Genomic DNA, 14,064 nt, shown 5'->3' with positions numbered 1-14,064 from the left:
ACTTTGTGGGGTCTAAAATGTATATTTTGAGGTGTTACAAACGGAATGACCAACTTAATATATCCTCCATAGTATGGTGGAGGGTATAAAAACATTTTTGGCTAAGGAACATCCCAGAAAAAAATATTCAAGCTTTAGTGCAAACATTTGGCCACTTTAGAACATAGCCATGATTGCCACAACCAACTGCTTTGCCAGAAAATAAAATGTTTCCACTTCGAACTCAGAACAAGCACTTGAACAACACCACGTATTTAGAAGAAACAAGGAAAAAGTATTCGAAATACACAGATATTGCCCGCTTCGACCTCATCTGTTTGGCGCAAAGAAAACTTTCTTTATTAAAGAAAGAAAGAAAATTTATCTTTCGGCCTTTGACCAACCATTGATTTGTTATGGTTTATTGGTTCTTGATTTGTTTGCCAACAAATAACAAATTATAATGGCCTCCAAAATGTAAAGCAAGCGTAAATGTTGGTTCAGACGGATCCTGATTGCTACTAACAACATACCAAAGACAAATTGATCAAAGGAGGTTTTTTTTTAATAAATTTTGAGCAAAACATGGAGATAGAAATTTTTGCCAATCAAGAATACATATTAACACGAATTTATGGACTATAAGGGATTCAAAATAAAAGTTTTAATTTTAAGTTTCTGAAATGGCTCTCTATATCTTTTAAAAGAGTAGTAGGAGCAAGATAAGTTTAGGGGCTATACTCGGCTCATTACTCGGTTATTCTACCCCAAACATTATATAAAATATCCGGTTCTACAAATACAAAATGGTTATCATTTTAAAGCTTATTTAAATGCCTATCGTATAATAGATCTCAACACACATGACACAATTTTGGAAGGGAAATAATGTACGATAAAACGTAGTATGTAGATATTAATACCCCATAATGGGTCCATTTTTATACCATCAGCCATATGCCTAGTTATATATATATATATATACTCGTATATCATTTGATACGGCCAAAAAGTGCCTCATCGAAATATCGTTTTTAGGCCCTAGGTCTCTTTGGACCAAATCCGTATCAGGACATTTGGAGTCGATCTAGCTACAACTATAACTCTCACAATATACGAATATAGTCCAAACTTGGTACATCGTAATACTATTGTCCAACTTAGATCGAATACGGAGATGGGCAATATCGGTCCACTCCTTTTGGTACATCCCCGACAAAAGTCAAAATTGTCAAAGAAAATATTTTGCTACAAAGGATAATCCAAACAAATTCTGAATAACAAAAACGATTATAAAATCCGAAAAAAGCATCCGATGCTCTTCATATTTTACACATACCATTATTTCTACTGACACAAGGTCTGCTGCAAAGATGGGATATATTGGTGCACTCTTGTGATACTTCCCTCACAATGAGTCAAAATTTGGAATAGCCATAAAGCTTGTACAGAGAGAAATAAGCATTTGATTCGCTTCAAATTTCACACATCTCAATACATCTACTAAGAAAAAATCTACTGGGTAGATAGGATATATCGGTCCTTGTTGTAACTCCCCACAAAGTTTGTGTATCCATGAAGCTCATAAAACGCGAAATTAGCATCCGATTCCTTTCAAAGTTTCTACATCTTAATATTTCCATCAACACAGGATCTGTTATGAAAATGGGAGGGATCGGGTCATTTCTTCTGGAACGTCACTACATAGGGTTGAAGATTTTGAAAAACATAACGCTCAAAGAAGGTGAAATAAACATCCAACTCTCTTCAAATTGCACACTCCGGAACCGGTTCAAATAACCGCATCATATTTCCATAAGCTTTCAAATGATACCCGGTTCGTTTTTGTAGATCCGGATTTTGGATGTGATCTTTCGGGTCGAATAAGCAATAAGTGGGTATTTCCCCATGAAAAATGACTTTGCGGTAATCAGGGTGTGTAATACCTGCAATAAAAAAATCAAGTCTATCCTAGTATAGCCCCTAAAGTCAACATAAGTAGTGAAATAACTGACTGACAGACTGACTGAGAATCAACGCCCAGACGAAACGGCTGAAGGTAGAATCTTGTAAGTTTCCACAAGGATCAATCCTAGTGCGTAGGCGTGTGATCAGTCTGGTATTTTGGAAAATCGTACTAAAAGGATACGAAAAACACCGAAAAGTAATAAAAATTGAATACTTTGTTTGGACAAACGGAATCAGCTAGAATTCTGAAAATTGGAATGAGAGTCAAAGATGGAGTGCAGAAAAGATATACCAAATGGTTTCTGGAAATTCGAAAATAAAGCTTTCGAAAAGTTACAAAATGTTACTTAACATCTAAAATGATAGCATTTCGTATTATGTGAACGAATGGAGCTACCGACTTACTAGTACTAGTTGGTACTAATTTTGGATCACTATTGGTGTCTAGAATGAAGAGATATAGATTATTTTGGATATGGCCCCAGATGCCACAATTTTAGTCGCTGATGTACTCAACAATGTAAAAGTAGGATTTATCAGTAAATACGATATTTCAAAGGAACTGGGGTTCATTATGCCCTCAGCTTTTGGACCCAAAGCTTTCTTTGAACGAAAATCTGTTTCAAGACATTCGTATTCGCTATAGCCATGTCGTTGTGTCTATGTGGTCGGCTTGTGGACACGATAACTCTCATAAGGAGTATCCGATTTAAACTCGGACCAATACAATGCTTGTACACGATTTTGTTGAAACTTTGCTCAGTCTTAGCCTTTGATCTGATGAGAAAATGGACAAACTCAGCCCACTCCTTCTGACACCTCCACCACAAAGAGTCACAATTTGAACCAATAAGAATCTCATGAAATGACAAAGGATTCGCCGATATTTCTTTTAACTTTGCACAACAATATTTTTACCGACGTTAAACTTGAATATGCGACTTATCGATTCAGTCCTTCTGGAACTTTTTCACAAATGGTCAGCGTATAAGTCTGAGTTGAATATGGAATTAATCTGTTCACTCCTTCCGGTACCTCTCACACAAGAGTTAAATTTTGAATGAAAATACTTCTGGTAATATTTGAAATAAATGTCAAATTTTGTTACAACTCAGCCCGCACCAAAAAAAAATATCTGAAGACTATGTTCTGTACAATGACAACAACACCTCCCCTCCCCCCCTTAAAAATTAATTAAATCATTGGCAAAAAAATATTTGAACTGGTGTTAATTAAATTTAATATTCCAACACCCAGTAAAAGAAATTCTCCGCCAATTCAATATTCGATTTCAATACACTCTTCTTCTTCTTCTAAAACTCCATTCACACATCCTTGCATACACGAGATATTTTTAAATAATTCATACAATTTAAACAAAATTCCACATAGACACATATATGCCTCGCCGAGAAAATAAAATATTTCGTTATGGCAAATGCCTATGTTTGTGTTGGTTTGAACCGCCATAACCTCTTATTTTCGCATTAGTATGAGTAAATATTTTCTAATGGTGCTAAAGAATTTATTATTTGAAGTGACGATGTGTATTTGCGCCGTGGAGAAAATATTCAAATAACACATACACATGTGTATGTTTGCCCCAATGATCCTTGTTTGTTGTGGTGGTGCGGGTGTGGAGGGCATGTACTTGTGTGATATGGTAGGAGTCGATGTTCTTAGATTTCGTGACTGCAATTAAATTCTTTCGATTTATCGAAATGTAATGAAACAAAATCAAAGGAAAACATTTCAAATATTTATGCAATGATGTGTGGATATTGGGGTGGAATGAAGGAGGAACATTTGGCTGTTGAAATTATTCCAATGGCAGCTTATTATATTGTTTACAAGCGTTCAAAATCATTTTGTTGAGAATTTTCAAGAAAAAAAATTATTCGTGATGGAATTCAAGCGTGATAGTGTGATTTCTTTATATTTGGCTGAAAAAGCACTAGTGGCTATCGTTAGAGCACTCCAGCATTTAAATGTGAATAAATCTTTTGTGTCTCGTACCATCGCTCGTTACCGTGGTACTAGTAGCATAGCCCGACGTCAAGGAAGTGGACGGAAGAAAACAGCAACATCAGCAGAAATAGTTCGAAAAGTAAAGAAGCGACATAATCGAAACCCGCGTCGCAGTGGCCGAAAAATGGCTTGTGAGCTGAACATATCGCAATATTCCATTCGGCAAATATTGAAAAATGAGCTCGGGGCAAAGCCATTGAAATTCCAAAAAGTGGAAGAACTTACACCTCAACAGAAAAAAATAGACTCAAAAGTGCTAAAGAGTTGCTTCGCTTGACCGAAAGTGGTGAACTGCCAAATTTGGCTTTCTCCGCTCCGATGAGAAAACATTCGTTGTCCAGCAGTTTGTAAACAAACAAAATTATCGTGTTTACTTGCCAAAGAGGTCAGCTGAAAATGTGCACCTTTGGTTGGCCACAGGATCTTAAGCGCCGGCCATGGTGATGATTTGGGCCGCCAAAAAAGGCCGATGGTTGCTCTCGTATTAATCGACCGTGGCATCAGAATAAATGCCAAATATTGTCGCGAAAATATTCCCGAAGGTGTATTAAAGCCTCGGGCACGCAAACATTTTGGCCGCAGACCATTGACATTCCAACAGGACTCAGCGCGTGTCACCTAAGAATGGTTACAAAATGAGGTTCCTCGCTTCATTTCCAGCGCATAATAGACACATCAGAATAAATGCCGAACATTATCGCGAAAATATTCTGGAGGGTGTATTGAAGCCCTGGGCACCCAAACATTTTGACCCCAGAACTTGGACATTCCAACAGGACTTAGCACCATCGCACTGCACAACACGGCCACCCAAGATTGGTTACAAAATGAGGTTCCTCGCTTCATTTCCAGCGCCGAAATGCCGAATATTATCGCGAAAATATTCTGGAGGGTGTATTAAAGCCTTGGGCACGCAAACATTTTGGCCGCAGACCTTCGATATTCCAACAGGAGTCAGAACCATCGCACTCAGCACCCAAGAATGGTTACAAAATGAGGTTCCTCCAACGCAAAATGGCCACCAAAATCTCCGGATACCAATCCGTGGGACTATTGTGTCTGGAGTATATTAGAAAGCAAGGTTGGGAAAGACCTTCGGGCCTGCTATAAATAACGCTATTCTGTGAAGGAGATCGTTACAACTTCTCTGTAGAAAACTTCTGGAGTTTTCTATGAAAAAGACCTCTTGTAGTCTTTAAGAAAGAAAATGTGATCTTCCCTTTTTTTATAGAAGACCTTTTAGTGTTATTTTGAGAAGAACTTCTGGTTTTCTATGAAAAAGACCTCTGGTAGTCTTTTAGAAAGAAGAGGTAGACTTCTTCACTTTTGTTGGCTTTTTTAGATGAGACTTTTAGTTTTCGAATATATAAGGTCTTCGGCCCTTCAACTCATTTATGAAGGCTCTTCGGACTTCCATCTCATCTATGAAGAGTAGTTGGTCTTTCATCTCATCTATGAAGGTTCTTCGGCTGTTCATCTCATCGGCTGTTCACCTATGAAGGGTCTGGGGCCCATGATTTCATCTGTAAAGGGTCCTGGGCCATTCATCTGATATATGAAGGCTCTTCAGCCCTTCATCTCAACTAATATCAGGAAGATATTGTTGTGTTCTATTAAGAAGGTTATGTTCTGGTCTTCTATGGTGAAGACCAACTGATCTTCTATGAAGAAGACCACTTGACATCCTATGAAAAACAGCTTCAGGCTTTCAATGAGGAAAAAATTCCTGCCTTTTGCCTTTCATTAAAAAGGACCTGCTCTCCTACATAGAAGGCCGTTGAATCTTAAATGATGAAGACCTCAGATATTTTATAAAGAATATTTTCCGATCTTATCTCAATTAGACCTCTCTCGCATTTACATTTCTTTCGGTTTCACCCAACAAACATTCGAACATTGGTGTTTTCACTTGGATCCTTTTGTGATACTGGATACAATTTGTCATTGATCAGATGGAATGAAAATAAAAAAATAAATTCAAATTATAATGAATGCCATTACCGACATACATACATACATACATACATCATACGTACATATATATATCTATGTATCTTCTTCTAACAGAAATAAAATTTAATTTTGAATATTTTTGTCGCTTGGCAAATATTTGTGTTTCAATGGAGTCAGAGCCATGTGGAACGGTCTGGAATACTATAGGCAAAAAAACGACGCGTCACTGAAAATCGCATTTCCATTTATTTATTGAGGATTTATGAACGATTGTTTGAATTGTCGATTGTAGGCGAATAAGAACTCAAACAAAGCTTCGTATACAAGGAGGATACCTAAACAAACACAAATAGATAATTAGATTGTGTGTGTTTGTGCGTGTGTCATCGGGAATCCTTCATATAATCCTATTGGAATTTAATTAAATAATTTTATGCTAATTTTAAATATTAATTTTCAAATCATTTGTGTTTTTGGGAGAGATGGGGAGAGATGAAATTTGAAAAAAAAAATATGAAAGACATTATCTGGCATTTAAAAAAATCCAAAAATATTAGAACTACAATAGTGAAATTTTAAGGAATAGCAAACTCTGAAAGAAATCAGAAAATATATTTTGCAAAAAGGTCAGACCCATAATTTTTAACTAATTTGCGATGACATTTTTCTAATTAATTTGCTATGTTTTTTAATGATTAAATATAAAAATTTCTGTCTTCTGATACCATTTCATCAGCTAAATATTATCCGATGACTATCCAAAATGCTAGGATTCAGCGTTGTCCTTAACTCTAACTCCTTAGAAATTTATGTGTCAATTGGTCCTTACATGAGAAGTGTGGGGCGACTGCAAAATCTAGAAAATTTTTAGGTTTCTGGTCCATTTTAAATCCTAAATATTTTGCGAAAATCCTATATTCTGTTCCTAACTCTAAGGCCATGCAGTATTTTGGAAGATCAGACGATAATTGTGAGATAAGATCATCTCATCTATGGAGTGCATTGGGGCCTTCATCTCATCTATTTTTCGGTCCCTTATCTCATCTATCAAGGGTCGTTGGTCCTTTATCTCATCTTATCTACCAACGATCTTTTATCGATGAGATAAATACCAATGACCCTTTAAATATGAGATGAATGGCCGGAGGCTTCATCTATGGCCCCAAAGGCCTACATAGATGAGATGACGGCCCCAAGGCCCATAGATGATGTCTTCCGCCCTTCATCTCATCTATAAGTTCGTTGGTCCTTTATCACATCGATGGAAGGTAAGAAAGGTCACTGGGCCTTCATCTCAACTATGAAGGGACTCAGGCCCTCCACCTCATCTGTAAATGGAGTTCGGTCCTCCATCTAATCTATGAAGGTTCTATGGCTCTTCATCTCATCGTCTGTTCATCTATAAAGGGTCTGGGGCCCTTGATTTTATCTATAAAATGTCCTGGGCCATTCATCTGATATATGAAGGCTCTTCAGCACTTCATCTCATCTATCAAAAGTTATGTTCCCTTCATTTCATCAATGAAAGGTCCTTCATCTCATCAATGAAGGGTCCTTCATCTCATCTATGAATGATCTACGGCACATCATATCATATGTACAGGGTGAGATAAAAAAGCTGCAACAAAGTCAAACGCCATAATTTTTACATTCTTTTTTAATTTTATCGAATGAAAGCAAAAAATGTCGGAAATAGCATTAAAGTTTAGAATAAGTTTAGATTTGTTCGAATTGGTCACCTTTGGCTCGAATTATGGTCTTCCAACGGCCAATGAAACCGTGCGTGCGTGCCCAAGGCTTTAATACACTCTCCAGAATATTTTCGCGATAATATTATGATGCCACGGTCGATTAATACGAGCGGAGAGCGACCATCGCCTGTTATGGCGGCCCACACCATCACCAAGGCCGGCGCTTGAGTTCTGGTGGCCAAGCGAAGGTGCAAATTTTCAGCTGACCTCTTTGGCAAGTAAACACGATCGTTTGTTTACAAACTGCTGAGTGCGATGGTGCTGAGTCCTGCTGGAATGTCCAAGGTCTTCGGCCAAAATGTTTGTGTGCCCTCCAGAATATTTTCTCGATAATATTCGGTATTTATCCTGATGCCATGGTCGATTAATGCGAGCAGAGAGCGACCATTGGCTATTATGGCGGCCCACACCATTACCATGGCCGGCGCTTGAGTTCTAGTGACCAATCGAATCAGTTGACCTCTTTGGCAAGTAAACACGATCATTTTATTTGTTTATAAACTGCTGCACAACGAATGTTTTCTTATCGGAGAAAACCAAATTCGGCAGTTCACCATTTTCAGGCAAGCGAAGCAACTCTTTAGCTCCTTTGAGTCTATTTTCTTTGTGTTGCGGTGTAAGTTCTTGCACCTCTTGGAATTTCAATGGCTTTACCCCGAGCTCATTTTTCTATATTTACCGAATGGAACTTTGCGATTTGTTCAGCTAACGAGCATTTTTTTGGCCACTGCGACGCGGATTTCGATCAAGTCGCTTTTTTACTTTTCCAATCATTTCTGCTGATGTTGTTGTTTTCTTCCGTCCACTTCCTTGACGTCGGGCTAGGTTACTAGTATTACGGTAACGAGCGATGGTACGAGACACAAAAGATTTATTCACATTTAACTGCTGGAGTGCTCTAACGATAGCCACTTGTGGTTTTCCAGCCAAATATAAAAAAATCACACTATCACGCTTGAATTCCATCGCGAATAACTTTTTTTCTGGAAAATTCTCACCAAAATGATTTTGTTCGCTTGTAAACAATATAATAAGCTGTCACTGGAATAATTCTAACAGCTGTCGGACGAGTGGCTTAGAAATGACAGCAGTCTGAAGTTGGCTGCAGTTTTTTCATCTCACCCTGTATATAAGGACATATTTCTAATTAATATGCGACGTTTTCTTATGATACATATTCACCAGCTAAGTATTAACCGACGACTACTCAAAATGCTAGGCTTCAGCTCTGTCCTTAACTTTAACCTAACATAAGAAATAATATATCAATTGGTCCTTACTTGAGAACTGCAGGGTGACTGCAAAATCTAGACAATTTTGGTCTATTTTGAATCCTAAATAGTTTGCGAAAATCTTCTATTCTAATCCTATACCTACCTCATGCAAAATTTTGTCAAGACCGGACGATATATGCGAAGATGAGATGACCCTTCTTAGATGAGGTCTCCGGCCCTTAATATCATCTATAAAGGGTCCTCAGCCCTTCATCTCATCTATGAAGGGTCCTCAGCCCTTAATCTAATCTGTAATGGGTCTTAGGTCCTTCATATCATCTATAAAAGGATATTCAGCCCTTCATCTCGTATATAGAAGGTCTTTCATCTCGCCTATGAAGGATTTTCATCTATGAAGGATCTTCGGCCAATCATCCCAGAAAAATACTCACATTTTTATAACAATCTTTTTATCCGATGTTTCTAGATTTTATTCTTTCGTAGCAAAATGTCGTTCTAAATTGCTAAGAATTGTGAAAACCAATCCAGACTTTCTTGAGTTGTAAGCGTTCTAGCTAACAACCTCTTCATTGCTTTATAAAATTTTATATATTTGGGTAAATATACCAAAATCTTGAATATCAACATGCCAAGCTTAACAGAAGCCAAAATATCCAAAAATTCCACTATCAACAAATTAAGTCCCATTACCCCACAAAAACTGACTCTCTAAGCCCAATAAATTAGCAAATAAACAGGGAATTTTCCAAATAAAATATAAGTAGCGTTAAAAAAGTTTCCAAACATTAATTTTTTTACTCCCAACCAGCCAGCAACCCTAGTAATCCTTTTGTAAATTTCAAATAAAAAATTATTCATACAAATGCTCTCTTAAAAAGGGATACTTTTTAATCCATTTTACAACAACTTTGGTAATGAATGATACACCAAAAATAAAATCGAAAAAAAGAACACAAAAATTGAAAAAAAAAAAAACACGGAGGGAGAAAAATTTAAACGAAAATTAGATGGCACTTTAAAATGTCACAAGGCATTAGGAAGTTGATGGAGCATGGTGGCAGGGACAAAAAAAAAACAAAAAAATGCTAACAGGGATGAAGACAAAAACACACTGACTACTGGTCAGTGGCATGGCTGCCAGTCGTTTGGGGGTAGCAAACCTTAAACGAAAAGACACTTTTAATGAGCAATTGTCAACGGATGATTGAAACGATGAAGACGAAGAAGTTGATGATGAAAAAAAACCAAATCTAAGGAAATTGTTTTGTTAGCCATCCCTTACGAAAAAACAGGCATAAAAAAATTAGACAAAAAATATTGAAACTGTTGCCTGACCGTAAGAAAATATATTCAAAGACATCCGAAACTGTAACAAAGTAGAGGCTGGGATGTAAAGATAGAAGAAAAAAATCACTTAACAAACAGCCAATGATGCGGGGATTTAAATAAACAGTTACGCTGATTTAATTTTCGTTTACAGTGATTCCATCTCCTTTGTCTTTGGAGGTCATAGCGAAAAAAAATAAAAGACGAATTTAAGGGCAATTTCTTTTTAAGGGAAATATTTCGAGGGGAGGTATAAAAAGGAATGTGAAATACCTATTGGTAAATTTCATTATATTTAGTGATCTAATAATAATAGATCCACTATAGCAGTGCTAGACCGGACGGAACTTTAATGTTCCGCACCTACGTAAATAAAAATGCCCCAAATTTCTGTACCAGAGATTTGATTAAGTTGAAATTATGAAATCATTTCAAAAAATTACTATCTCGTCCCAAGATTCACCTACTCAATTCCCCTTTCTGGCTCTGCCAGAAAAATCTACACAGGCAAAAAAGCAAATAAGGAAGGAAGTATATTGTAGGAAGGAAGTATATTGTAGTAAAAACTCTCAGACTTTTCTGAAAAATTTTCCAGCGATAGGTTTTTATACCCAGATTTCGGTAAGGGGAACGGACCCGAATATGCGGATATTTGACACGAAAGTCCGGGTCCAGGTTCCCACTAAACCGATATGGATATACAGGATGAGACGAAAAAACTACAACCTACTTCAGACTGCTGCCATTTCTAAGCCACTCGTCCGAGAGCTGTTAAAATTATTCCAGTAGCAGCTCATTATATTGTTTATAAGCGTACAAAAGCATTTTGGTAAGAATTTTCCAGAAAAAAAGTTATTCGTGATGGAATTCAAGCATGATAGCGTGTTTTCTTTACATTTGGCTGGAAAACCAAAAGTTAGAGCACTCCAGCATTTAAATGTGAATAAATCTTTTGTGTCTCATACCAACGCTCGTTGCCGTGATACTGGTAGCGTAACCCGACGTCAAGGAAGTGGACGGAAAAAAACAGCAACATCAGCAGAAATGCTTCAAAAAGTAAAGAAGAGACTTGATCGAAACCCTCGTCGCAGTGGCCGAAAAATGGCTCGTGAGCTGAACATATCGCAATATTCCATTTTGCAAACATTGAAAAATGAACTCGGGGTAAAGACATTGAAATTCCAAAAAGTGCAAGAAAGAAAAAAGAGCTTTCGCTTGGCCGAAAGTGGTGAACTGCCGAATTTGGTTTTCTCCAATGACAAAACATTCGTTGTCCAGCATTTTGTAAACAAACAAATTGATCGTGTTTACTTGCCAAAGAGGTCAGCTGAAAATGTGCACCTTCGGTTGGCCACCAGGACTCAAGCGCTGGCCATGGTGTGGTGTGGGCCGCCATAATAGCCGATGGTCGCTCCCCGCTCATATTAATCGACCGTGGCATCAGAATTAATGCCGAATTTTATCGCGAAAATATTCTGGTGGGTGTATCAAAGCCTTGGGCACGGTAACATTTTGGCTGCAGACCTTGGACATTCCTACAGAACTCAGCACCATCGCACCCAGCACGCCCCACCCAAGAATGGTTACAAAATGAGGTTCCTCGTTTCATAGCACACAATGCCCACCAAAATCTCCGGACACCAATCCGTTGGACTATTGTGTTTGGAGTATTTTGGAAAGCAAGATTGTCACTAAAAAATACCAAAGTGTCGATCACCTCAAGCAAGCGCTTCGCCGGGAATGGACCAAAATACCGCAGAGCAACATTTGGGCAGCATGTGACGGTTTTATTGGCCGTTTGAGGACCATAATTCGTGCCAAAGGTGACCAATTCGAACGAATCTAAAATTATTTTAAAATTTGATGCTATTTCCGACATTTTTTGCTTTCATTCAATAAAATTTAAAAAAAATGTAAAAATTATGGCCTTTGACTTTGTTGCAATTTTTTTATCTCACCCTGTATAGTATCATTTTATGACAAATCATTTTGTAGAATATTTTGACGTGTTCCGATCGCGTTGGAATTGAGTTCTTAAACAATTTTCCAAAAAAGGAACAAAAATACCCTTTTTGTTACCTCGGGTTGGGGGGTTAACATTTTAAACCAAAACAATCCTCGCGTTGTAATCAATATTATTACTGAAGATAATATATACCTAAAAGAGATTTTTTCCTAGGAATTCGAAATTTCTTAAAATATGTAAAAATTGGAAACTTCTACCCTATATGTAGGTTACATATTGATGTACATTTTCCGATACACCTGGCTTCTATTTTAATATCTTCTTTCATAATCTACTGTTGTACCGCATGTTGTAGTTTTTAGTAACTTCTAGGACAAATATCAAAAAAATAATTTTCAGACCCGACTATACTCCAATCTTCACATGGACATGAAAATTTCCTAAATTCTGACTTCAGTTATTTCTTCAGACGGTTTATTATCAGTCAGAAACAATTCCCCAACATTTACATATTACCCTCGTAATTGCTGTAATGTCAACATTTCCATCCATACTAATGTCAAATTAACAAAGACGACAGACATACCATACCAGTCCACCAGTGGCAGTGACATGTTTACAAATGCTATGGAACAGATTTTAAGTATTTCTTTATCTTATTTTTCTTTTTGATTTTTTTTTTCTAATTCCAAAATTTCTTAGACAACTTCAAGTTGTCCATAACATTTGAGGCCATGATAAATGCCAACAACAAGAGTGACAATTTTTCAGTTTCCTCAATTTAATTGGCAGCAAATCATGCCGCAATCATTTGGTATTTTCCAAAAGGAAAAAATTGGGGACCCTCAACATTTTTAACAAAAAGAAGAGGCCCACCCCACACTTTTGTAATTTTTCTCCATTTTTTCTTACACACATTTTTATCATAAAACTTCATGCAATGATTATATGCAAACGAATATTTACTGGACCAATGTATCTTATTGTACTGTTCTATGGGTGTGTGTTGTTTTTTTTTTCTATTTCCAATAAATTCCACTCACCTCTCCCACTGCGTCCGACGAAGCGCAAATCATTAAATTTGGCCACTTGATTTTTCATCACTGCCGTACAGTTACGCAGTTCACCGCAAAAGTTCTCATCGTTGCCGGCACGTATTGTCACAATGGTGCCGTCCATCACTTCGCCCAGGGCGAGAACTTTGAAGGCAATTGGTAGCGTTTTATTGGAGCGCCAATGTGTGGGTAGTGTTGTGCAGACCTGAAAAATTGGAATTGAAATAGAATTTTTAATGATGTTTGAATTTAATTGCATATAGTTTTTTAGGGTGGAGAGTGGTGCATGGTGGCGTATGATTTTTAATAAGATCACTGAGGATAGCGTATACGTATAGAATTATTACAGCAAAGGGCGTATAACTTACGATTAAATGTTATTGTTAAAGACATATCAAATAATCAATGATAATAGTAAGTAAGAACTTGGAAAAAATATTAATAAAATATCTACAGTAGAACACGACCGGAATTAAAAATATATAACAAAAATATCTCGGATTAAAGATCAGATAGTGTTGGAAAAAATATTATTGAAAAAATCGCAAATTATTCTTAAACAGTGCAAATATGGCAAAATAGCGATCACCTCAAGCTAGCGCTTCGCCGGGAATGGGCCAAAATACCGCAGAGCAACATTCGGGCAGCGTGTGACGGTGTCATTGGCCGTTTGAAGGTCATAATTCGAGCCAAAGGTGACCAATTCGAACAAATATAAAATTTGATGTTATTTCCGACATCTTTTTCTCTCATTCAATAAAATTTTCAATAAAAAATATAAAAAATATGGCGTTTGACTTTGT

The 14,064-nt window shown here is 37.0% G+C and overlaps 1 protein-coding gene across 1 annotated transcript in view; it reads right to left on the bottom strand.

The window, feature by feature from the left end:
• Positions 1 to 14,064, bottom strand: part of LOC101900009 (segmentation protein Runt) — a 114,384-nt gene that overhangs the window by 97,135 nt on the left and 3,185 nt on the right. Inside the window, exon 2 of the mRNA XM_005176988.3 lies at positions 13,250 to 13,466. Within this exon, the coding sequence (XP_005177045.1) occupies positions 13,250 to 13,466 (217 nt within the window). The remainder of the gene's footprint in view (positions 1 to 13,249; positions 13,467 to 14,064) is intronic.

Source organism: Musca domestica, unplaced genomic scaffold, assembly GCF_030504385.1.
Source record: "Musca domestica strain aabys unplaced genomic scaffold, Musca_domestica.polishedcontigs.V.1.1 2, whole genome shotgun sequence".
Lineage (NCBI taxonomy): Eukaryota > Metazoa > Arthropoda > Insecta > Diptera > Muscidae > Musca > Musca domestica.
The sequence above is the reverse complement of the archived record's forward strand: the minus strand, read 5'-3'. Positions and strand labels throughout refer to the sequence as shown.